The following is a 26,859-nucleotide window of genomic DNA, read 5'->3' on the forward strand; positions in this document are numbered from 1 at the left end:
ATTGACTGTTGTTTTCATATCCTACTTGGCTGCTCTTACTGCTTGCATACAAAAGGATTAGCTTGGTGCCTCCAGGAATAGAACTAGGAGGAGGAGCTAACACTTTTTCTGCCTAATGTCTGCCTCCTAGTGGCAGTAGCTATACCTACGGTCTTCAGCTGTGTCCACCAATGAATGAGTCAAAAAATATATTTTTTGGTAAGTACAAAAATCTTGTTTTTGTTGAATTGGAAACACTCTAAGAGGCCAACTAAAGCTGCCAGGATCCAAGTGGTTAATAGCATAGTACCCCAGTATAAATGGACGTATTTGGCCAGGGGTTGCCCTACAAAGTTTGACAAAATCTGGGTTTGCTGGATGAACTGTTCTGCGCCAGCGATGGAGCTGTCTGTGTGACTGGTAAGTGTGCCCACTTGGTAGAATCTTACTATTTTGACTTTTTTCTAAAACTTGCACTGTGGGGGTTTCTTGTGTTCTCCCCTTGTTATTCCCGAGTTGGGAGTCTTTCCCTTTGTTTTGTATTATATAAACCGGTGATGGAATTGATTGTTACAAATTGTGAGTTTACTTCTATAAATTCGGATTCAGTACTCTAATGTTTTGTGTATGATGATATTTCTTTACAAGTATTGTATGGACGTGATACGGCTCTGAGTCTGTGCATCATAATTATATGTTCATCTATTATAATAAAAAAAAATAGATCATTATTAGAGATGAGCGAACCTACTCGGCCACGCCCCTTTTTCGCCCGAGCACCGCGATTTTTGAGTACTTCCGTACTCGGGCGAAAAGATTCGGGGGGCGCCGTGGGTGAGTGGGGGGTTGCAGCGGGGAGTGGGGGGAAGAGGGAGAGAGAGAGGGCTCCCCCCTGTTCCCCGCTGCTACCCCCCGCTCCGCCACGCCTCCCCCCGGCGCCCCCCGAATCTTTTCACCCGAGTACTGAAGTACTCGAAAATCACGGTGCTCGATCGAGTAATTACTCGAAACGAGTACGTTCGCTCATCTCTAATCATTATCTATTTTTTTGTTCTAATTCAATAAACAATCTTAAAAAAAAACCTGCATACGTCATGAGGTCTGTTACGTCACCGCTTTGGCACTGCCATCATTTTTATTTTTGTATGACGGAACAAAAACATTGAAATACGAATGCAGATATGAACAGCGCCTTATCCCTGTTTCCACAGATCTTTAACTGCATGCGAATGAGATTCTCAGACATTCCCATGAAGCTGGCAAGTCTCTTGCAGCACCCAGACCCCATAATAATCAACCACACCATTAGGTAAGACCAGAAGATCATTTTTATCAATGCAAAATTTGGATGATCCCTATAATTAAAGTGTACCTGAGTTTTCAGATGACTTTTCGGAACAAGCTGCCATGTATGCGTACATGAGGAATAACACGATTTGTGGCCTTTCCAATTAGTTTTTTTTGTATTATTCCCCTCTGCAGGGTATATATCTATGCTATGTGTGCTGTGTTCTATAGACTGCACACAGAGATCTGCAGAGTTTCTGCTCTCTAACTGTATGTTGTTTACATAACCTCATCATGTAGGAGTGTGCAGAAATATTTAGTAGTGTGCATGTGTATAAACTGGAGTAGATATCTCAGCATTAGCTCAAGCATTCAGGTCTCTGTGTGTCCTCCTCACCTTCCTCTCTGCATACAGTTCAATGAGCAGGATGATTCATCCCCTTATCTAGGTTTCTAGTGTTCATTGTCAACCATGTGAGAGCAATCAGGGGACAGCAAGCTAAAAGGAAAGGGAGGCAGTACTTTAGAGTTATTTTTCAGCAAAAAATGTTATTTTAGATAAATAAAGCTTACAACAGTTTTGTTAGTTATCAAGTTGTTTGAAAAGTTAGTGTCCAATTAAGTGTAAACATTCAAGGGATTTCCAAAAACAGCGCCTCTTATGGCCATGTTCTGTGTCTGGTATTGCATAGCATCCCCATTGAAGAGAATGGAGCTGAACTGCCATACCAGACATGGCCTGTGGACAGACGTGGTGCTGTTCCTGTACCCTTTATTCTAGAAAACCCCTTTATTTTTATCACATTTTCTTTAGTGTGGATCCAAATGATCAGAAGAAGACAGCCTGCTATGACATTGAGGTTGAAGTAGATGACCCCCTAAAGGCCCAGATGAGCAATTTTCTTGCATCCACCACAAACCAACAGGAGATTGCCAGCCTGGATGCCAAGGTTAGACTCTCTAATCCTCGCCAGGATCCATAATAGACAACAACCTTTTCTTGCCTCCCATAAATTACAAACTTGGAGCTTTGACTTTGAAATGTATTTTCTGACTTTTACACCTTTCAGATTCATGAGACAATCGAATCCATCAACCAGCTGAAGACACAGAGAGATTTCATGTTAAGCTTCAGTAACAATCCACAGGAATTTATCCAGGACTGGCTGAAATCCCAAAGCAGAGACCTCAAGGTAAAAGCACAAATCCGTCCACTTCTATTGGTTGTCGATATACTTTTCTTAACTTTGAAAAAAAAAAAAGGTTCTAAGATACAGACAAAGAAAACTATAAATATTACAATCATGGCGCATTCACACTGGCAAGAAAATTGGGCGATTTTTCTCACGCTGCGAGAGTGAGTGAAAACGCATGATTATGAAACAGAAGTGCCGGTCCCATTGAAAACATAAGGAGAACATCGCAATCTCTTGCCACAGCTGTGGCAGCTGCGGCAGGGGATTCCTTTATCCCCGTGGAGAGTCCCCTCATCACTGAACACTGTGACAGCAGCGGCAGGAGATCGCAGTGTTCCCCCATTGCTTTCAATGGGGCCGGTGCTGCTGCTGTCAGATTGAAAGCAATGGGATGAAGGAAACCCCCACAGTGATTTTCACATGAAAACACGTCGAATCCAGAGGTTTTTAGAAGGTTTGTGAATCACGGCCCAATATCGCTCTCGCCATGTTGCAGGAGCCCTCAGGGTGGATGGGCTTGGCTGCTAGGTCCTCATAAATAAACTGGTCTGATCTCTTGCTGGGAGCTGCAGAAACGAGCTGCAATCCTTACAAACCACTGCCCTGATTAAACAAAAAAAGAAGTTTTTTTCTTTGAAAAGTGCTTAAAAAAACACCCTTAAAGACGCTTTTATAAAGGCCGACAGTCTTTTGAGCGACTGCACGAGTGCTGACGTCACCGCTAAGGTTGTCAGCGCTACTGCAGAGCACTTAAACCGAAAGTCTTGCCACCGGCTCGCAGGCTTCTCGTCCGCTTCCCACTCAGCGCTTCACCTCCTATGGAATGCCCTAAGCAAGGAGCATTTACACAGGATGAGAAGACAGCGAGCCAACAAGGTTTTTTAAGCCGACTGAAAAGTCAGCTCAAAAAAACGCAAACGACAAGTGAGCAATATATTTGCATTCACACTGAACTATTATCGCTCATTCATCTGAACAAATTGTGAGTGACAACCGTTACGTGTAAATGGGCCTTAAGAGTTTCCAAAAAATGGTGCAAAAATTATTATAGGAGCCTAACAAATAAAGTAATGGCCAACAAGCTACCACATTCACAAAATCGCTAAAAAGTAATGGGTCATTTAGGACCAAAATACTGGTTGTTAAGTGGTTAATTGGGGGTAAATACTGGGCCAATTTGCATACGTTTAGGGATGAACTGATACACATGACTTGTTACATTTATGTTTTATCGATTCTCTTAGATCATGACAGATATGATGGGAAATCCAGAGGAGGAAAGACACTCAGACTTTTACCAACAACCGTGGACTCAAGAAGCCGTGGGGAGACACATCTACTTCAAGGTTTGGTTCTGTCCTCTTCGGATCCACTCACACCTCTGTTATATTGCCTCTCTTGGAATATTTTCCTAATGTATTAAAGGGATGTTCCCAAATTCAGCCAAACACCCTGCAATCCCAACCATCCCGTACAACTAGAGTGGGAGCCACAACTAAGGCCTTATACCCGTGGCCCGGGTCAGATTCCAACTGCGGCGCCCGCAGAGATCCATACTCACCTCTCTTGATCTGCCATGAGTGTCTCGCCTGGCGAGCTACTGCAGGGCATGACGTGTCGGCCCTGGGCTATGAGGCGGATTCTCGCGGTACTTCCGCAGTGCTCACTTCCCCGCAGTTGATTTCCACTCGTGGGCAGAGGTGAATCATTTACCACCGCATGTCTATGGACAGTCATTGCTGTGGAATTCGCGGCGGGTGTCTGACCTCAATTACGCAGCGATAATCCGTCTGTGGGCATTTGACCTAAAGATGGGTGCAGGTCGCACCTGTGAATATGCCATAAAAGTCTGAGATAGGAATACCCCTTTAATTATTAACTAAAGCAGAAAAGTAAGAATGTAGAATAAAATTGCCCTCTTCTATGTCTTCAATATAAGAACATTACACATGCTAAAAGTAGACTTTTTTGTACTGAGGTTGCCTACAAATAGCAAATGACATGCCGCCCAGAATATGATTATAATAGATACATTATATAGGGCATGCACTTTAGATAGCTGTCACCCCACCTCCCCATAAATACCCATGCTTAAACCGGTATTCTGGGACTTTTTAAAATGTTCTCTATTGCTGCTTTTGATCCCTGCCAATCCGCTGATTTCTAGGGCTGCAGTCACTGTAGTCAGCATGGGAAGCAGAAAGCGCTGACCGCAGTAAAGCGGGTTGGTATTGCATTGAATTCAATGCGACCTCCGCCTGCAATATCAACCCAGTCCCATGCACTATAGTCCGCGCTTTCTGCTTCCTGCGCTGAGTGCAGTGACAGTTGCCCCAGGAATCAGCAGAGATCTGCGTGGCGGATCGCTGCCAATCATCTATTGTTCTGTTGGTCATCAATAAAGAAAATGTGAAAAGTCCCAGAATAACCATTTAATACGGCGAAAACTGCACGTTTATATCAATGACAAAGGTTGGTCAGCCTCAGGCCAGGCTCACTGGAGCGTAATTTCACCACGTATTATGCGCGATGTACATGCGCATAATACGCGGCGAATGGAGTCAATCAAAGTACATTGATTTTCATTGATCCATTCACACTTGCAAATATTCATTGCATATAATCCACACGCAAAAAAAAACAAAAAACGCAGCGTGTATTACGTGCAAAAGAGACCACTGTTCTCTATGGATGCATAATCAACGCTGTACATACACATTTACAAGGCATGCACAGTCCAAAATTGTTGCCATACGAAGCGATAGGCCGGCTCCACGCTGTCTGTGACACATGCAGCGTTTTACACTTAGTCGTGTGAGCCCGAACTCGGACACAAAGGATCAGGCATGCACAAATCTCCCAGACATCTGCAGTAACCATTAGATCAGAGGCTTTCGGCAACTTCGATCTCATGTGTATGTGAGCTGAGCAACCATGTTGTCCCAACATTTTCCCTAAAAACATGGCTCAGCTGAGCGGACAGATTATTTCAAGCAGGACCAATAAGTAGCTACTAGGTAATGATTGCTCCGCTTACAATGTAAATAAAGCATTGACAGCTTTAAATGCAACTGTTACATTAAACTTTTTTCTGTTTTAGGTCCAGCAACGGAGACAGGAGCTTGAGCAGGTTCTGGGCATTCGTCTCACCTAAACGTGTTCCAGAACAACTTTTCCTTACATTCCATGTGCCTTATTATTAATGTCTTCTACATGTAAATCGTTATATTATGTACCCAGTCACCGTGGAATGACTGTGTGTCAATTCTCAGGTACGGTAGGGATATGCTGCCCTCGTCTTCTTTTTTTTTCTATAAACGCTTTGCTTAAGACAATCAGCAACGCCAAAGCAGAAAATCTAAGTCACCCAATACGCTCATCTAGATGTTTCATCTCTATGTTTACACACAGCAATTTTCAGCTGATTACTTATACACTTTTACTAAATGATAAATGTACACTTTAGGCTGCCAGTGCATTAAAGAGGTTGTCCAGGAGTTTTACTATTGATGGCCCATCCTCCGGTGGGGACCCCAACAATCATCTCCAAACCTGATATCTCTGCAGACAACACTGGAAGGAAATAGCACTGTCAACGCTGCAGTGACTTATTTTGGTACTGCAGGCGCTACCAAATACTGACAGGCTGACAGCACTATCTGCTTCCAGCACGCGGACAGCGGGTCCAACGATCCGCTGATCGCCAGAGATCTTGAGTGGCAGACCCATTGTAAAAGTCTCAGACCTTTTAGGGGTGAAGCACTACAGCAGCTAGAATAGTAAACATCAGGTGTTTTAAAAGGTATTTCAATCTTACAAGGTGACGGCATATCGGTAGCATATGGCATCACTTAAGGTCCATTTACACACACAGATGATCGCTCAAAATTTGTCAGAAACTGACAGTTTTGAGCAATCATTTTGCCTTAGCTACTAATGGGCTAATCAGCCCATTATTAGCTAACTAGATTCATTTGCGTGTATTTAGAGAACAGCAGGTGGTCTGTTCTCTAAATACATCACTATTTTTCTGCCGTGGGACAGCAACTGAAAGAATGTTATCAGCGCTGCCTGCGGAGAACTCAGCATGCTGTCCCTGTTATCAGGGGTGACGGATTTTAAGCTGAGCTGAACGAAAAGTGCACGATGGGCACACATTTACAAGCAACGATTATCGCTCAAAAGATGGCTTTTGAGCGATAATCGTTGTGCGTTAAAGGGCCTTTAGTGATCGATGGGGGCTAACCTCTCGGACCCTCTCAGATACTGAGTGTAAAAAGGCCGCAGCCCTGGTTTAGCACTGTCCGCTTCACTGTCTATAGCGGTGCCCTGACTACCCGCTCTGCAGGGAAGCAGTACAGCGTCACTCAAGCCAATACAGTCAGCTGTAACTCCCTGCACAGCCGTATAGCTGGGAGAACGGAAAATATAGAAGGGCACACAATACTACACTAGTGCTGAAGCCCCTCACGCTCAAACACTAGGGGTCCCAGAGGTTGGAACACAATGGATCATACAGCGATGGCATGTCCTTGCCATCGCTTTATAAGATGAGAATATCCCTTTAAACATGTCATACTAGAATATCACATGGAATGATATATATGGCATAGGTGCAAAGAGACAATCAGAACAGGCATACATGGCGTTGTGTGCTGCACGTCTGCAGAGACATTTACTGCAAGACAACTCATTAGACTGCCAGGCTCACATGGTGCAAAGCTGAATTCTGATGTCACTATGCATTGTCACAAAATGACATCATCAAGTGAGTGTATTACAGCAGCCGGACCCCTGCAGAAGTGAATAGGGGTCAATGCTATGGCCACCTCAAGGAAGCCAAAAGTAGCTTTCAGACATGTTCTTCCAGCCAACATCCTAGAACAGACTATTATAGGGTTTTCTGGTGATCTACATTTTGGGTCCTTTTAGACGCGCCGATTCTTGTTTGAACCAGTGATGTCACCGCTAACTCGTTCAGCCTGTTCAGACAGGCAAAAGCATAATTGGCGAGAATCGTTCAGTCACTGTCTAAGCAAATGCAGGGACTAAACGAGCGCCGTTTAAATGGAACGGTAAGCGAACGAACCTTATTGGTTTTTATACCTGCATACAATGAACTGCGAATGAAGAATGAACGATTCTCGTGCGTCGTTCAGTCATTGGTTCGCGCTTAGACCGAAGATTATCACTCATTTGAACAGTTTTGAATGACAATCAAGCACCTTTAGTCCAATGTGACGAATGAAGCCTTAGGGTCAGTTCATGTGGCCGTACGCTGTCCGTCCATAATAGCCAATGAGGATATTGGCATTGATGGTATTTGCTGCATGTCCTCTTCTCAGAGACGAGAATAGGATATGCCATATGCAGTGTCTGCGGAGATCAGAAAGGTGCTCATATCTGTCAGATGTGAGTTACGCCCCAGTTTCTTGATTGCAGCTCATATACAGCTATGTGAATCAGTCCTGAGGGTGCCTTTACAGAGTGCCTTTACACAGGACAACTATGGTGCGAGTAGACGCTGGAGGTAGCAACTACTCAGACAATAGTTGTCCCGTGTGAAGTCTTATCAGGAAGCACTAAAATATTAATGCAGCCCCCAAATATTCAGTTTCAGCTCCGCATCATCAGTTTATGTCTAAACAAACAATCCAAACTTTTTTAGCAACTTTTTGAGTGGAGGGCATGCTGAGAGTCACAGTTCTACAAAACAAGTAGTCTGTCTGTGTGGGCAGAAATGGCAGACACAAGCGAACTTTTTAATACGTCCACAAAGTAGTTGTCCTGTCGAGAAAATCTGGGGATTAACCCCGTGGAAACCGGCCATTCCGTGGAAGGTTGCCCTTAGTTTCTTCCAGCTTGTGGGCAGGAAGCAGCATTCCAGTTTCAGCTTTTGCATGTATGTTCATTCATTCAAGCAGAAATACCATTTGCACTATATTGTGGTGGGGGATGCTGGGTACAAGGTTTAGGGTTTTTTTTTTGTTGTTTTTGAGGATTTTGTAAATGTTGCATTCTCCTTTCTAGACACGCCTGTCAGTTTTATAACCTTATTATGCAAACTGCTAGAAATCTAGATCTTTGCACTACTGTCTAAAATATCACCAGCGGCCTTGTTTGCCAGAACGTTGGGGCAGATTTACTACTGTGATTGCGCTTAGGCCTTGCTCAAAAATTTTGCACAAAATGTCAAGCTTTAGACCCAATTTATGAAGCAAGTGCTTCAAAAAGGAGGCAGGAACGGGAGTGGTTTAGAAGTAAAGGGTGTGTGTCTTAAATGCAACATGTGCAAAAACTTTGGCACGATCTAAGCCAACTGATAGGTGGCATAAAGTTAGACAAGTGTCTAAAGATGCACGAAATGTATTGTCTAGCATCAGCCACTGTTGGCGCAGCTTGAGGCGACCTGGTCTGAATTTGCATTAACAATTAGGCTATATTCCCAGGGGTGCGCACGATAACGGACCAAGAAACTCATTCAAAAACGCCTTGCATTAGTTGCGAAATTGCGATCCTCAGGCGCATGTTTCACGCAAATAAGAGGATCGCAAGTGTTTCTCATTGATTTCAATGGGAAAGATCACATTGCACAGCATGCAATGCTTTTTAAGGTCTCATGAAAAAATGGGCGATGTGTGCAAAGGGAACGCCAAAAGGTAGAACATGCAGTGATTTTTGTGCTTGCAGCATCGCTCATGCTCGTTTTCGCATGTCAATGTGATGCAATTTTTTTTTTTCTATTGAGACATGCGATTTCACACTCGCAGGTATACAAGTGCAATTTCGGACCGATATCACTCGTCTGTAATACGTCCTTACAATTAGTAAATTTGCCCCATTGTTCTTTCCCTGCTGGTGCATCGTATAACTTCCTGTGTATAAATCTTAGCATTCCACATGCGGCGTACGCGGGACGTGTGGGGTTGATGCTGTGAATCCGCCTTGTAATGCGTAATCGAGCGTGCAACTTTGGAGCCATATTGTTATTTTCTCAGGGCACGTCCTACGGAAGGATGCAACGTCTACTTCCGGTTCGCATAGGAACCTCACAAGCCTTGTGAATGATCATTCAGGAACAGTTGCGATATAGGAACAAGGCGTCTTTTGCTGCTTGAATGTGATTTAGGAAAGGCCAGAAGGGCTTAATTGTCGGCACAGCAGCAGTTCAGGGACCCCTCACACGGGCAGAGTCTGCCCCAAAAGTCGCACGACTAATGATCGATTTTGATGTGGAATTGAAAATGGCCGAGTTCTGTCCCAATGCCACATCAAGACCTTCCCTTTAGGCATGCGGATTTTGGTGCAGATTTTCGTGATGGCAAATTCCTCTGTGAGCTGCGGAAAAATTTGCGTTTGTGTGAAAAGGTCCTTTATAGTCGTTGACTAGGTTGTTAGGTGCAGGTATTGGGAAAGCCACACAGCTGCCCTCTAGAGGGGATATAGGAAAGATCCGGCTTTGGAGGGGGTGAAAAAAAAACAATGTGCTTTTGATGCAGTTTATTCTTAGTTGATGCAAGGGGGAATATAAAGCCTCTTTCTTCTTCCACAGCAGGTCAGGCCGTTGCCTCTGACTTTTATAGGGTGATTAGAAAATAAGTCATAGAGGGTAGGAAATGGTTAAAAATAAAATTAAGTCATTCCAATCCAATGCTGCCACTCCACTGTTCGTGGTTTGCCTGCTTACATTGGCTGCAGCGGTGACGGTCCGTACACAGGTGACTGCAGTAATCACTGACGTTAGCAGTCTCAAGCCGTCTACTGCTGTGGCCAGTGATTGGCTGCAGCAGTCACATGTGTATATAGAACGTCACTGCTACAGCACAGGGGCGGTGATGACAATGATATTTACAGGAGTAAACACTTTTCAGAAAGTTTTGTCTAAAGTTTCTGAAAACTGTAGTTACTCCTGTAAATATAAATTTTTGACTAGTGAGGGTCCAACTGCTGAGACCCCCCCCCCTCCCCCTATGTGATCTGTCTTTAGCTGCCGGGAGGAGCCGAAAAGCAGCAAAAATAGCCAACGGGCAACAGCACTCGAGTGACATGCCAAGTTTCTGAAAAGTGGAGTTACTATTTAAAGAGTACCTGCACTTTCACACTGGCGCGCTCGTACTCCTTAGGTAGTTTTCAGCTCCTCCCGACAGTTGAAGACGGCCCCATATAGTGCTACAAGGGACAGTCTTTAGCCAGAGTATGAGCGCTCCAGTGTCAAAGCGCAGGTACTGTTTAACCATTTCCTGTCCTTTGTAATTCAGCTTTTCAAATACTATAAATTTCCTTTTAAGAACATGTCTGCACACGCCAGATTTTTGCAGACTTTTGTTTTCTTTTTACAGCTCAAAAGGCTGAACAAATCTTCATTCTCAAATATTTCTGCCGTGTGACACAACATCCTCTAACTGCACAGACTTGGCCTAATAGTCAGAAGTGCAGCGGCGCAATTTTCGCTCAGGATATCATTTTAAAAGTAGGAATTTCAAAAACCGAGCACAGAGAAAAATTCCACTATCTGTACTATTTGGCATAAGTGTGGAAACAAATGCTACATAACTATCAGAGAGTTGGCCCTTCCGTCAAGTAACAGTTAAAGAGCCACTCTGGGGGAACTATAGTGTTTCACCGGGGTGCAGCTGCCATACAGAGCAGAACAGGGTAGATACTTAAAGGTATCATTACATGGAGCAACTATCACCAGTCGCTCGTTTGCTTTTGCGCAGAATTAGCGCAAAGGACTGACTTCACACCAGACAAGTTTTGATCAACCAGTAACTATTCTTTAGGCGTGCTGAAACGAAAAACTAGCAGCTACAGAGCAAATTATGGTCACCCGGTTGCTGGCCGTGTTTACGCAGAACGACTGTCATTTGCATTCGCTCATTCAATCTATCATTTGGACGGCAGTCGTCCTGTGTAATGGTACCTATTCTGATGAGATAACAGCTCCATTCCAGTCTAGCGTTGTCCTATGTGACCCGCACCGTGCTGAACCAAATCCTGGAAGTCATTTAATATTCATTCGTGTAAGACCGACTCTGCGGCTAATCACAGGAATGAATCATGTCACTTCTGGTCCACCCAGCAGACGCATTAGGATTCAACTAGTCACAGTGGAGGTCACGTGGGACGATGCAAGAGTGGAGTGAAACAGATCTCCTCTATATATAATCTGGCAGCAAGCTCTGTGTGGCAATTGCACCCCAGGGAAACAAAGTTCCCCAGAGAGGCCCTTTAAACTAGAACTTCAGTCAACTACTAGATTGTAGCAGGTAGTCATTCCGTGTCTAGGATAATACAGGCGATTACACGTCGCCTGCCGTCAGGTCTAACGAATAGCTGCATACGCAAGTCAGGGCCCTCAAAATGGCCGTTCCTTCTACGTGGGCGATTGGTACATGTTAAAATGGCTGCAGTGGCTTCTCCTGATCTAGGGATGTGCAGTTTACAGCGCTGTGGGAGCGGGGTCCAAATGTGTTCAATTACTAAATATTTCTTTGTTGTTTGCAGAATTGTTGAATGGTTAAGAAATAATAAAAGCATTTTTTTTTTTTTACTTGTTCTGTTCTTTATTAAAAACAGACGGCAGATTCAGTAATATTACAAAAACAACTCCAGATCTAGCGCACTAATAATCGAAAAGACATCTCAACAACTGCAACTCGCTGCTTCAGTCCCCCCCGTGTGATCCATTACACACCCAGAAATACAGATGAAAGGGTATACATGCATATGAAAGGAACGGGATCAGAGATCCACGGTGTCCTGCGACGGGCGTATTCATCGCTGGTGACAAAAGCAGCTCAGTTCTCCAAATAGTGTTTGCCCTGGGGTGCCGAGACGACACGAGGGAGGCTGGAGGATGAACATTAGCAGCAGCTGTACATTACACACAATACGGCTGAGAAGAGCTCCCGCAGGGAAGACCTCACTGCATCTTCATTTCCATAATTTCTTTATTGACATGTTCTTCTCGCTGTCTTTCTGCATCACCTGAAAATGGCAGCAAAGAGTTAATGCCCATTTCATTGCATCCGTTGGTTAAATGCTACAAGTTGGATCTATAAAAGGCAATATTGTGGTCGCGGAGTATTAGATGCTGTACAAATACGGTGTGGGAAAACAGAACTAGGGAACCCGCTGAGTGGTCTGAGAAGGGGCAGCTTTCCTAAACCAGAAGTTGTCTAGCAGGAGGTCACTGATGGGAAATTGGCGCTAGTTTACAGTTATGCTCACAAACAGCAGATTTTGGTGCAGTGTGTAGCCATCGTGACACAGATTTCACCCTTTCAGGCCTCATGTTCATGGCACGTGTGGATTTCTGCAGCGGTAGACCCAAGTATCTGTGCAGAAATTTTGAAATGCTTGCTGGCGATCACGGATGCACTGTGGATCGTCTGCGGTGGTGGGGGTACCAAAGTGCCTGCCTTCCCCCTCCCCACTTGGTCTCCGAGCAACCAGAGAGGTAACTGCCTACAAATCTGCACTGCAATTGAATTGAATTGCGGATCGCTCGCTTCCATAGAGATCAATAGAGCCGATCTACGCGGAATCCGCAGTAAAAATAGAGCATGCTGCGATTTCTTTTCCGCACGTGGCATCCGCAAATCAAATCTGCCCATGTTAATTGAAGTGCGGATGCCCCATGCTTCCCCATGGGCGGCTTGAACTGTGGATTGTCCGCAATTCAAATCAGCCTGTAGACATCTGGCCTAAGAGTAAACGTACCTTAAAAAGTCTTAAAAAGACTTCATTCACATTAGTATTTGCGGCTCCATTTGGAGAATCCATAGCAGTTTTCCACAAAAATACTCATTTCAATGTGTGAAGCATCGCATTTAAAAACGCATGAAAATAGAACAGACAGCGCTTAAAACGCTGCATTTTGCGCATGTCTGAGAAGCTCCATTATAACCAATGGTAGCGTTTAGGTGTATTCTGCATCTAAGTTATGGTGCCCATAGAACTGATATCGCCAAGTTCAGGGGTGTCATTTTGATACTTACTGGGCTCCCTGTGCTGTCACCCCAGGAGGTTGGCGCTCCATCTATCAGTAAGGCCATTTGTCATTCAGTCTGTGCCCATACTGCGCACACAAACTGAATAAAAAGTCATACTGAGAGATTATTGCCTTCCCGGGGTGAAAGCACAGGAACAGCGAGCCCAATAAGTATACAAGTTGCACCCCGGACTCAGCGGGACCGGTCTTATAAAGAACTGTAACTTAGTTTATGGTGTTTATAGGAGGTTCCCTTCAATACCAAAATCTAACAAACACGAATATTTAAAACATTGTGCAACTGAGTGCCAACAAACCACGTCTACTTGCCGAGTGCTGCTGAGGGTTTTGTATCCACTTAAAATGCCATTCCTTTCTCTATAAAGCAAGGGCGTATCAGTAGGATATGCCAGTTACCTTATGATCCGTAGCATCCAACCTCTGGGACTCCCATCAACCTTGAAGACCATGGGGACGGCAGCACTGATTTGTGCTGCAGCGGTTTCATTATTTTTTTACCTTCTTAGCAGCACTCTACCAACTACTGTGCAGGAAAATCATTAAAGGGGGTGTCCACTTGTAAATTATTGATGGTCCACCAACACGACAGGCCACCTGTGTGGGCTGCATTCCCAGGACCTCCAACATTCAGCTGTTCTATGACATTGCACTCACTTAGCCCATTGCTGCAGGAAGCAGACAGCTCTGTTCCCACTGCAGTAGTCACACTTGGTATTGCAAGCCAAGTTCCTACTGACTTCAATGGAAACTTTGCCTTTAACACCAAGCCAGGCCACTGCAGTGGGAAAGGAACCGCCTGCTTCCTGCAGAAATCCGGCCAACAATCGCGCGCCACAGAGAACAGCTGATTGTAGGGGTCCCAGACAGCATTCGCCTACCTATCTACTATTACTGGCCTATCCTAAGAAAAGGCCATCAATAGTGAACAACCCCTTTAAAATGAGAGAGAGCGCTAAATCAGCACTGCAGCATCTTCATATGCAAGATCAGCGGGGGTCCCAGATCTTAGAACCCCACAAAAGTGATGGCAAATCCCAGCGATATGCCACCACTTTGAGATCTGGATATCTCTGAGTGTCAGACAAATGTTCAGTTAGCTCCTCTGATAATGCGACGCCCGCGGTGAAATCTGACTGCAGCTACATTCAGAAGCAGCTTTGGCCATTACAGAAGGCGGCCATTATTATCTACTTTTCTCGATTTCCCTTCAAACCGATAGGAGACAGGATAATCCGTTTGCTATCTAAGCAGGAGCCATCATCTTACCTTTGCCACTGCCATTTCAAAGTCTTCTTGTGTGACATGCACCCTTCTCTCACGCAGGGCGTACATGCCCGCCTCTGTACACACGCCCTGTAATCATGAAAGTGAGAAGACACAGATTACTCCGACAGCCAGGACTGAGCATGTAAGCAGCGTTCACACAGCATTTATTTACCATGCTGTGTAATTACGTCAGGGGGATCTGCCACAGCTGCCAAAAACAGCACTAACCCCACCGCCGACTGGAAAGGAACAGAAGCAGTCACTGACATTAGCATCAGTTTTACAAGGGTTTCTGTTCATTCCTATTTAATTTGGAGTATAGAATGGCATCACCAACTCGGCTATTCTATACTCCAAACAAAAATCTTCTAAAATCCATACCAAAGTGGTGTCCGTTTCACTGATGACAGTGACTGGTTGTTCCCTTTTGGAACTCCGTCACAATGCCGTTTTCAGCAGCTGTGATGGAACCCCCTGATGTAATCACGGTGTGTAGTAAATAACGCTGTGCGTACACTGCCTAAAATATAATGCTGCTGCCCTCTGGAGTGAATGGGAGAGAGCATGAGTAGCACACCAAGCCATTACACAGTGGATGGTGTTTGGACTCTTCCGGGTAGACGCAGCTCCTCCATGTCAGCTGATCGGCAGTGATGCCAGGTATTGTACCTCTGTCAATCTGCTCTTGATGACCTATCCTGAGAAAAAGTCATCAAGAACTTTGGACCAAAGAAAAAAAAAAACGCTGATGTGACACTACTCAGAGGGCTTGGACCAAGATTACAAGTTATCTCCTAGCCTATGACTGGCTGATTGCTCTGGGGGGGGGGGTCTCACTGCTGATGGGGGTCCCATGTCCCCCCCTGATCCTCCACTACAGGGTAACTGAACCCCCACAGTGAGGAGACTGAATGGAGCACTGGTTGTACAAGCATACTAGCGCTCCATTCACTTTCGATGGGACTGCAGAGATACCCGAGTAGCACCCATTTGGGCATTTCCATTAGCCCCAGTAAAATGAACAACGCATGGAACGTATATGCTTGGCCAGCGCTCCATGCATTCTGACGTCACTACGGAAGAAGGAAGCAACCCCCACCGCGACAGGCAGAGGAAGACAGTGGAGTCCCAGTCTCAAGATCAGCAGAGGTCTCAGAGATCCCCACCGATCAGCAAGTCACGCCCTATCCTGTGAATCCTAAAAGGTTTCACATGGAAGCAGGTAATGAGTCACAAAGTAAAAAAAAAAAAAAAGGGCTTTGCTAGTGATTTCAGGAGATGCCACCAAATTTTGCAGAACTGGTCATAGAACACATGCATGGAAACAATACTAAAAAGGCAGAAAAAGCAGCTCTGAAGATTACTGGCACACGTCCTCATTAGAGCTACTCCCAAAATGTGGTCACGGTGTAAGATTCTTCGGAATGGGTGTTAAACGCAGATATTTCCAGGGGGTAAACTGGGATTTCACAATAGTTTCCACATCTGTTCTCAGTGTTCTGTGTCCTGGGACTGTGGGCGGTGATGAGCTCTATAGGGCCATGTTATAAACATCCATCTGCTCCCCATTAATCTGCCATCTGCAAGGACCCGAGTGCGGAGCCAATAGAGACATCTCCAGCTTCAGTTACAAGATGTAACTAGCTTGGAGAATGGCAGTATAAAGATTCTTACCTTCACCTCGGCCCCAGAAGCTCCGGGCATCAGCTCTGCAATCTTACGCAGGTTGATTCCGCGTGTAAGATTCATCTTCCGTGAATGGATTTTAAGAATGTCCAAACGGGCCTGTGTGAAGAAAACACCTCAGCTCATACCTGCTGTATATACAGAGTAGGAAGAACCAGCTTAAGCGGCAATACTAACTTCTGTACCGGGTCTACCTACTTCTCAAGAACCAGTACAATTACCAGCGCGGTTTACACCTCAAACTGATAGCACCAATGGTAGCTTTACCCAACGGCAAAACATCATCTATTAGTGTTATTGGGAGAAGATACAAAAAAGGTTTAGGAGGAGGGAAATAAAGATGTTAAAAGGGGCTGTCTGGTTGCTGGATTTTTTATTTGCAAATGTGTTAAAAAGGTAAAAAAAAAACAAAAAAAAAACAAAACACAGCAACAGCAGTCAGGTGCCATTCTCTTGGTATCACAACTTAAATGCTGTGATGCAAGGAGAATTGCATCCTCTGATTGGCTGCTGGGGTCACAGAAGGAGCACAGGGCTGGATTGCTGGGAAAGAGGAAGGGCAAGTATAGTGGGTTTTTTTAACTTTAAGCACATTTGCAGCAATACTTAAATTATATCCAGCACCAGAAGCCCCCTTTAATCTTCATCACTCCTTGGCTGCAGGGGTCATGCAGATACTTACTGATAGGCATGCTGCAGCCAATGTGAGGCCTTAAAACAGATAGTCACTGACATGCCATAAACAGACCAGTGCCTCTTCATTACTAGGCCATGTGACCCATTTATGGAAGATCACTGAGCACAAAATAATCGGTGAAGTCACAGGTCATGTGATCTGGCTCCCATTTGGAAAAGCCCGTTTTGGGGGAGTGGGTTAAATTAAAGAAAAATAAAGTCTTGGAAAACCACTTTACAGAACAGATGAAATGCACAACGAACACAGAAAATAAGAAGGACAGAATCTATAGCCCACAACATCGCAGGTAATTACCTCTTCATTAGGAGGAGGGAACTCGATCTTCCTATCAATACGGCCGGGACGCAGCAAAGCAGAGTCCAATATATCAATTCTGTTAGTTGCCATAATGACCTGCGCAAGAACCACCAGGGTGAAAAAAATATTCAGCAGTCCAATACGAAAACAAGTTAAATGCTACCCGCGCCCCCGTCAATTAAAGAGCAAGTACACAAAGATGAGACGCCACAGTCATCCATACTTGTCCACGGAAGACAACACCGCGATTTGATGGAGATGTGAGGGTGGGAGGGCGCCTCTTAAATTTAGGTCAGGTGGTGTCGAGTTTCTCCACGAAGGAAGCGTGAGCAGACTTATAGGCCATACAATGCTCCTCTGTGAAATTTGCTATGCAAATAGATGCTACAATGCCTCAGCAGTGCCACCTATTGGAAGGTAGCTTCCCTACAAGTAAATATCATACCTTAAGATCATGTAACATGACGAAGGATATACAGACAGACTGTTTGCCCCTCATCAGTTTTCAGTAGGCTTCTACCCAGCATGGTGAGAGGCCTGTGATGTGGGTCGGGACAGGTAGTCACTCCCTGTGGAGACTGCGAAGGAGTTGTGAAGAGAATCTATAAAAGACTTGATGGTCTCCATAAGGAGTAACTCTACCCCGCCTGATGCACATCACAGACCTCTCACACCTAGCTATCCGGAAACCTTCTGTACACCGATGAGGCAAAACCCAACAAACAGTCTGCCGGTACATAGTGTTCCCCCAAAAATAAGACACTTAATTTTTGCCCCAAAAGAGGCAGTGTCTTATTTTCGGGGTGTACAAATACTCACGTAGCAGGCGGCGTCTGGATTCCTCATACAGGTCTGCGGCGGTCCGGCAGTCCTCAGCACTGAAAGCATTTTCTTCCTGATAACGGGGCTTGAATACCCACACCTCCAGCAAGTGATTGCTGTGATTGGCTGAGCCACAGCAGTCGTGATCCAATCACAGTCTTGCTGAAGGCGGGGTATTCAAGCCCCGTTACCAGGAAGAGAATGCTCTCTCAGCGCTGAGGACTACATGGAAGACTGCTGAAGAGCAGCGAGAGGGCCCGAACACTGCCTGCTCAGTATCCCCCCCCCCCCATGTAGTGTAGCTAGGGCTTATTTTTAGGGTAGGTCTTTTCAGGGAAACATGGTAGTTACCTTCCTTACTAGGAAATAAGCACAGGTTATGTGAATATAGATTTATATTGAACCATGAAAGCTAAATTTTCAGCAGATTCTTAACAGTCACAGTACGAGGGCATAACGCACCTTAATGTTTTTTGTAGCCTCAAAGCCATCCAGCTGGTTTAACAACTCAAGCATAGTCCGCTGGACTTCACTGTCTCCACCAGAACCCCCCTCCAACCGCGAGGATCCAATTGAATCAATCTCATCCATGAAGATAATAGAAGGAGCATGTTCTCGAGCCATGACGAAGAGTTCTCGCACCATGCGAGCACCTAGAAATATACAACAGGTTTACAATTCATGCATGTAAGCATACAAAACCCAAGCAGTAATAGTAACACATCATTCCACTTATACACTTTTCTTGAATACACACCATGACTCAATCTAGTTTTTGGCTCCTGCATTATCACATGAAGCATCCTTACTCAGCGTTAGTAAGGACAGTCACCCCTCACAATGCCAGAACATGATACTCACCCTCCCCGATAAACTTCTGAACAAGTTCAGATCCAGAAACACGGATGAATGTGCAGTCTGTATGATGTGCAACAGCACGGGCCAGTAGTGTCTTCCCAGTACCCGGGGGTCCATAAAGAAGCACGCCCTGCAAAAGAGATTCTTGAGTCAATAATCAGGTCACATCCACTGAATATGCAAGAAAGCCAACTTTCTACCATAAACTGTGGGGCAGAAAATACATGCAAACATCTGCAAATCCTACAGAAACTCAGTCACTTACCATACTTCAGAATATAACCTCGGTGATCAAGTCAGGCCTCACGTTTCTTAAAGAAACCCACCATTACACTTATAAGTTAGTGATGGGCAGATCATGGAAGCCAAGCAAATAGCCATTCTTACCATATGGAAAATGAACATGTAACCAGGGCATAGATACACAGAATGGCCACTATGAGAAAACACCAAAATGCTATTTACACGGGACGAATATCGCTCACAATTCGTTTAAACGAACGAAATCTAGCAATAATCATGCAGTGTAAATGCAAAATCTTGGTTTACCATAGTAGTTGCTGACTTTCAATCACCATAAAAAAATTTTAAAAAACGACATTGCTGGACTCTTGTCCTGGTAAACGCTCTCCAATTCATCTAGAAGGTGAAGTGCTGAGCGAGAAGCCCGCGATCCAGTGGTGTTCTCTGCATGAGCGCTAACAACCTTACCGGCGACGTCGGCGCTCATGCAGTCATTTAGGTGGCTCTAGTCTCATGTAAAAGGGATATAACTCCCTTTTACACGAGACTGGGGAGGGAGCTCTAATAAAGTGTCCATGCGCCTGAATATAGGACCCCACCACCTTCTGTCATGTGGCTATATTCCCAGGAAGGTATATGGACAGGGTTCTCTTCATAAGACAACCTTCCCATTCACGATCTGCCCTACATCACACAAGCTAAAAAGAAAGTCTCCCACCTTAGGTTGTGCGATCCCCAGTGCCTCAAACAGCTCAGGGTGTTTGACTGGCAGCTCGATGACCTCCTTTATCTCTTTGATCTGCTTGTCCAAACCTCCAATCATCTCATAAGTGGAGTCTGGAACCTTCTCCACCATCATCAGCGATACCAGCGGGTCGACCTTGTTGGGCAGGATTTTGTGCAGGGTGTAACTGTCGTTCCTTAAAGCCACTCTACAGTTTGGGGTCACCTAACAGAATTTGGGGTCAGTAATTCATTTCTTACAGCAGTTACAGAACCGCAGCATCCGCAGAAGAATACTCACATCATTTATATCAATGTTTTTGTCGATGTCTACAACAAACTTCCCCTCGGGGTGGACCTAAAAGAGGACAGGTCTGTTAGTTACGTGTAGTCTTTCTACAAGTCATCCATGATGTGAGGAGCACTCACGCACCTTGACCAACACCTTCTTCTTGTCCATGGCTCGCACCACTTCTCCAACGTAGGATCCCTGCTCCTGAAGTAACTGCAGCTCCTCACGCAGCAGACGCACTGGAAGACAGCAGGTTGGAGGTCTCTTATAGCAAGTGGATGTATAATAGTGCTTTATATACCCATGTATGCTAAACCTAACAATGCAATATGGAATAACAGCAAAAGTCTGCTCTGGACAACAATAGCTCTTCCATCAGTGCTCACTAGAGTTGATGTCCTTGAAGTCACAACACTGGCCTTACAACTATGGCTCTCTGTGCCAACCTCTGAGATGTTTGACCATGGTCCTCACAAGTGTATAGTCTCCATATTAATTGATAAGGAGGATCCTCAGGCGCCTTCTAGGCGCCAACACTGAAGTCTACTGGTACGTTGAGGTCCTGGGCAAGAGCTGCCATTATGTATACAGGTTACTAATACCTATAGATCCCACAATCAGTGGGAACTATATGGACAAGACTGTGGAGTGAGGTGGGCACATTTACTTTAGAAAGAAAGCTAGATTCTCAGTTTTTGCCTTGATTGTTACAATCAAAGAGGTTATCCCACCAAAATCATCTATCCATAGGTTAAGTGATAAATGATCGCTCGCTGGGGGTACAACTGTGGGAACAAGGGATCCAGGAAAAGTGCAACTTAAGTCTGTCTGATGAATACAGCAGCAGTTCGCATGCATGACCACCGCTCCATTCATGGTATATGGGGATAGCCAAGGGCAGCATTCAGCTATATGTTAGCCCCATAAAACTGAATGGAGCAGTGGTCAGGCGTGGGCAAAGCTGTTCTGTTCACCCAGCGGACTCTGTATACAGTTTTTCTGACACCTAGGGATCCAAGCGACCAGATGCTCCACAATCAATCATTTATCACCTATCCTGTGGTAGGAGCTAAATGATTTTGGCAGGATAACCCATTTAAGGGACAGAATAGTGCGGCAGTACTCGAGCAGTCAGTATTATGAGAATGTACATTATGCTGTATGTGATTCCAAGGGTTAATAGAGCTGATTAGCTGCGCGGCTGATTGCAGCTTATGCCCGCGGGTGTCAGGTGTAATAAACAGCTGACACCCATGCTGCATAAAGAGAGGTCATCCCGCGATCTGTCTTCATACATACCCCGACGCTGCAGGTCGTAAACGTACGTCCTGGAGCGTTAAGGGGTTAAATGTGCCAGATTTATCAGGGACTCTTCTGGATGATAAATCTGGTGCATCTTCAGACTGTCTTGTCTAACTTCATATCACCCATTAGTTGGCTTAGTTCACACCCAAACTGTGCGACAACTTGGTGCACAGTGCTGCATTTCGTCCAGGTCCCTTTTTTTCTTAAAAACTAAGCCACAACCCTTTCAGATTATCTGTAAAAAATGATAAATGTGGCGCAAACCATGTAAGACCGTTCTCTGGTACAATCTATACAAGAACTGGCGTATTTCCAGTACTAAATCTGCACCATACCTTTTGCGTTGAGCTCATTTCTCTGGGCTTGAAGACGTCTCAAGTTCTGGCTTTTTTCATTTACAACCAACTGGAAATATAAAGACGTAGTATTACCTGACGACAGTAAGTGCCAAGAGGCGGGATGAGGACATTCAGAGTCTAAGTGTAACTAATCAAACGTAAGCCCCTGCCAACTGCTGGAGGTCTGCAGTCATATGACCACAATCAACGCTTAGTTCATACCTGGGGAAGATCCTCGTGCAGCAGATCTCTCTGGAAAACCTCCCCTATACATCTACGGGCTCATTCAGACGAGCAGCAGCAGCACAAGGACACCTGTCTGTATGCGGTCCGACCAGCACAGACCGATTACATCACACGTCCTATTCTCACCCAGAAAGACAGATGGGAATACGACGCGCAGCCATTTGTGTCACACAAATCACCAATCCGTGTGGCGGAAAAACCAAATGATAAAATTGCTCGCGCATATAGCTTCACGGGCCATAATGGGTATGTGCGGCCCGCGGAATACACGGCCAGCAGATGGAACAAATACGCACCTGTAAAAATAGATACCGTATTTTTCGCTTTATAAGACGCACTTTTTCCCCCTCCAAAGCGGGGGGGAAAGTTGCTGCGTCATATAGAGCGAATGTTCCAAAAAATTTGTTCCGATCGCCATTTTTAGCGCGATCGCTAATTTAATGCTCGAACGTGATTTCGTTAGCGCGACTGCATGTTAAACTCGGGATCGCACGAACAAATGTGCGACTAGTCTCCTCCCCACTGCTGCCCATACATACCTCTGATTGGTCGCGAGCGCCGGCGGGTACTACTGCTGCTCCCCGCCTCCACCAAACGGCTTCCTTCCTCCTGCTGCACACAAGCGCCGCTGTGATATGGAGCGCCGGTTTTTCAGACCTCTGCTGCTCCCTCTGCTCCACCACCCGGCACTAACCCTGCGCTGTCCCTGGGTGAGTTCAATTTTTTTTTCGCCTATTTTCCCACTCTAAAATGGGGGTGCGTCCTATAGACCGGTGCATCTAATAGAACGAAAAATACGGTAAATCCCATGCTGTGCTGAAGAAACCCCCCTCCGACGTGTCGAAGATTTATCAGTCACAGAAATGTCTGCAAGAAATCTATGTGAAGATGCTCTTAGGGCTCATTCACACGGCCGTATACGTAAACCGCTGCGGGTACTACAGTGTTTTACTGCTGTGCGACCCGACTATTGCTGCGCAGGACAGTATCTCACACACGCTGCCGTCCGCAGTGTGACTTGTTTCTTATTTAAAACTCCCTGCTCTGTCTCAAAGCAGCATTGAACATAATTGCGTATGTACGGTTTATTACGCGCCCATAGAGAATAGGGCTTTACTGCACATAATACACAGTATTCTGCGTTCTGTATGTGCGTATTATACGCAATGAAAACCGATAGTGGGACATGCGAAATTCAATGTATTTGAACTGCCATTGAGCCTTGCATTATATGCACATCACCTGTGTAAGACGCAATTCAAGTACGTGCATGTGAATGAGCCCCTGGATAACCAACATATACAATACACATAAAAGGACCATGAAGGAGGCATCCCACAAACATGCCTGATCACCCAGCCAGACAGACGAGCGCTCCTTCCAGCAGGTGGACCGTAAGGCCGCTGTTCTTGTGATCCCAGGGGGTCCGACCAGCCATACATTTATCACTCAGCCTTGTTTGTGGGAAACCCCCCTATAACTTCCATAACCCCCAACATCACCTCCGCTGACGAGGCTTTACCGGCTCTTAGAACTTCTTGCGGTTCACGTCTTACCTGCAGATCTTCGATCTTTGACAAATAATACTGACGCAAACCGGTCCCGCCGCGCGTCTCATCCATATCCATCTGCAAGAGAAGAGGAGAAATTATGGGGGGTTTCTAACAGCTTAACTTTTTACTACATTGGGAACAGAAACAAAACCGGACGAAGTAGTTGTAGTTCCCCACAGAAAGTTGCAGGATATCACTAGGATGACTGACAACCCTACGATCCCCGATTATCCGCTTGTGTGAATAAGCCCCCATTTGTCTCAGGCATGCTGGCAGTTTTACCAAAATCTCAACATTGTGGTGGGCCACAGCTAATTCTACTGCTGCGATACGGCAAGCAGGCTACAGGACAAAGCGGCTTTTTGTTTTTAGAGTCCTGTATATGTGGAGGTGAGGACACTGGCGCTTGCTTGCCCTCTTGTGGATGTGCCTGACATCAAGTTTGTCACTGAAATTGGGTCGGCAATCTACAGAATTAGGAGTGCAGCTCTGAAGTATAATACAGACTATAAGGCTTCATGCCCACTGCCCGGGTCGGATTCCGACTGCAAGATTCACGCAGCGGCCCCTGCATTGACCTCCTGCTTACCCGTCCGGCGTCTTCTCTCTCCGCTCTGCGATGTGCCGGCTGATGCACAGTTGTGCATGTGCAGAGCAGCGCCGGCAGTGACGTTTATGAGCAAGCCTCTGTGAGGGCCGCCCAGAAATAGGACATGTCCCGATTTTAATACCGTGCGAGTTTTCAGGCACTTAATGGGGTTGTCCCGCGCCGAAATGTTTTTTTTGTTTTTTTTCAATAGCCCCCCCCGTTCGGCGCGAGACAAACCCGATGCAGGGGTTGAAAAAAAAAAAAAAACGCATAGTACTTACCCGAATCCCCGCGCTCCGGTGACTTCTTACTTACCTTGCGAAGATGGCCGCCGGGATCTTCTCCCTCGGTGGACTGCAGGGCTTCTGTGCGGTCCATTGCCGATTCCAGCCTCCTGATTGGCTGGAATCGGCACACGTGACGGGGCGGAGCTATGAGGAGCAGCTCTCTGGCACGAGTGGCCCCATTCAACACGGAGAAGACCGGACTGCGCAAGAGCGTCTAATCGGGCGATTAGACGCTGAAGATTAGACGGCACCATGGAGACGAGGACGCTAGCAACGGAACAGGTAAGTGAATAACTTCTGTATGGCTCATAATTAATGCACAATGTACATTACAAAGTGCATTAATATGGCCATACAGAAGTGTATACCCTAACTTTGTTTCGCGGGACAACCCCTTTAAATCGCTGCTGTCAGCAAAGGTTTGCATAAACTAATGCAATCCTATGGCAGCGTGCAATGGCGGAAATTTGGCGCAGAATTTCCATCCGTGGGCATTGGGCCTAGCTAGTTATAATGTTATGTGACTTTATAGGTTGGGCTTCTGCATGTAAAGCGGCAGCACAATACTGACAGAATCCTCAGGACAGGTCGTCGGTATCCAACTCCAGCGGATCGGATACTCGGCAGCCTCACTGCTCAGCTCAATGGCACAAAAAAAAAAAAAGCCTGTATTTACGGACTCACACCAGCGATATTCTTGTGCGCACAAACCGGGTACGAATATGAAGTCTGTTCTTTTGAACGTCTCACCAATTGCCTTCAATGGGATCTTAAAGGACATCGGTGGCGCTCGCATGTCCTGCGATCTGATGTTCCCCCACTGAAGTCTACGGGAAACACTTGCGATCCTAAACACGTGAGGATGGAAATTCCCACAAATGAGACGATGTGAGCGATTTTCCGCTCGTGTCTACTGGGCTGTGCTTTCCATCGTTATCCCATGGAAAGCGCGTCGTGTGCGATTTATCGCTGTATGCCGCGTGCCGACAAATCACCGGACACCATCTTGGTGCGTAATACGGGCCAAGAGTCACGCTGCATTTTTTTGCGCCTACAATTCGCACGCTGTTTGCACGAGGCGCCATGGGAAGTAACGGCAGGGTTGTTACGTAAAACTGCTGGTGCGAGTGAACCCTTACGGCACATTTTGCGTCCGTGAGACAAGTTCACTTGCGTGCGCCAAACTAAGACGCACCGACTGAAACGGCCAATCAGTCTAATGAGTTCCAGACGTGTTCTCCGTCCTGCGCCCTCTTTGCGTTTTGCGCACATCCTCATTGACTTCTATGGGGACGTTTGGTGCGCAAATTTGCAGAAAAATGGAGCACGTTTATTTATTTTTTGCACTACTACAATGCGCGCACAGAAAACGGAAACCTAGCGCCGGGCAACAATTGGCGCTAAAGTCGGCCTCAGAGCACGGTCACACAGCGGACATTACATTCAATGGGATTCGCAGCCCAGTCGATGCGTTACGGCGTTTTGCGAATTCAGGTTTTTCTTGCAAAAAAAAAACGTAATGTGCCGCTTCTTCGTGGAATCTGCGTAGGGTATCCGCATACGATTTGTGCATTGAACACGGCGGTCTGCGGCAATAATCCTGCGCATTAACCGCAGCGGAGGGTTTTAGAGGCGGAATCCACGCAGAAAAATCCGCAACCGTTCCCGCCGTGTGACCGCAGCCTTCGGCGCCGCCATACCCAGTTATACCAGGAGCCCCGCCATGCATCTGACTCCATCATACAACATATCTATGGCGCCTGACGGAAAACGTACGACGTCTGTGGGGCCGGGACGCAAGTGTGGACGACGTCCGAGCGCAACAGAACCGTAACGCGGGTGTGCGCGGCGCCTGGACGCCACACACCCTGCACACAGGGGCGGGCTGCCCATTGGCCACCTCAGAGTCACTGGAAGCAGCCTGCTACTGAGCTGACACCTCCCGTGTAGGACTACAAGTCCCAGCAGGTTGTATATCCAGGCAGCGGGCAGGTGACACCGCCGTCCGCTAGGTCAGTGATAATACAGGCACAATACACAGTAGAGCCGGTACCTGCTCCGCTCCGTCCCCCGCCATCTTGTACTCGCCCGGCGGAGCCATCCTCTACCTCACCGTGACTCAGGACCGGAAGCGGCACGACCGGACTTCCTGCTGCTACCATAGAGTACGGCTACCAG

At 46.0% G+C, this 26,859-nt stretch overlaps 2 protein-coding genes across 2 annotated transcripts in view; one reads left to right on the forward strand and one right to left on the reverse strand.

Annotated features, from left to right (window-relative positions):
• SMARCD2 (SWI/SNF related, matrix associated, actin dependent regulator of chromatin, subfamily d, member 2) overlaps nucleotides 1-12,015 on the forward strand; it is a 59,261-nt gene extending 47,246 nt beyond the window's left edge. Inside the window, exons 9-13 of the mRNA XM_066587515.1 lie at nucleotides 1,191-1,288; nucleotides 2,081-2,216; nucleotides 2,337-2,459; nucleotides 3,707-3,808; nucleotides 5,563-12,015. Of these exons, the coding sequence (XP_066443612.1) occupies nucleotides 1,191-1,288; nucleotides 2,081-2,216; nucleotides 2,337-2,459; nucleotides 3,707-3,808; nucleotides 5,563-5,616 (513 nt within the window). The 3' untranslated portion in view covers nucleotides 5,617-12,015. The remainder of the gene's footprint in view (nucleotides 1-1,190; nucleotides 1,289-2,080; nucleotides 2,217-2,336; nucleotides 2,460-3,706; nucleotides 3,809-5,562) is intronic.
• On the reverse strand, nucleotides 12,002-26,859 carry PSMC5 (proteasome 26S subunit, ATPase 5). Its single transcript, XM_066587516.1, has 12 exons — nucleotides 26,735-26,859; nucleotides 23,809-23,880; nucleotides 22,004-22,073; nucleotides 20,505-20,602; nucleotides 20,373-20,429; nucleotides 20,067-20,297; nucleotides 19,109-19,235; nucleotides 18,710-18,900; nucleotides 17,423-17,521; nucleotides 16,420-16,530; nucleotides 14,746-14,832; nucleotides 12,002-12,452 (listed from the first exon to the last, which is right to left on the reverse strand). Exons 1-12 carry the CDS (start codon nucleotides 26,780-26,782, stop codon nucleotides 12,399-12,401), a joined length of 1,245 nt encoding a protein of 414 aa, XP_066443613.1. The 5' UTR covers nucleotides 26,783-26,859; the 3' UTR covers nucleotides 12,002-12,398.

The sequence above is a fragment of the Eleutherodactylus coqui genome, chromosome 13, assembly GCF_035609145.1.
Source record: "Eleutherodactylus coqui strain aEleCoq1 chromosome 13, aEleCoq1.hap1, whole genome shotgun sequence".
Lineage (NCBI taxonomy): Eukaryota > Metazoa > Chordata > Amphibia > Anura > Eleutherodactylidae > Eleutherodactylus > Eleutherodactylus coqui.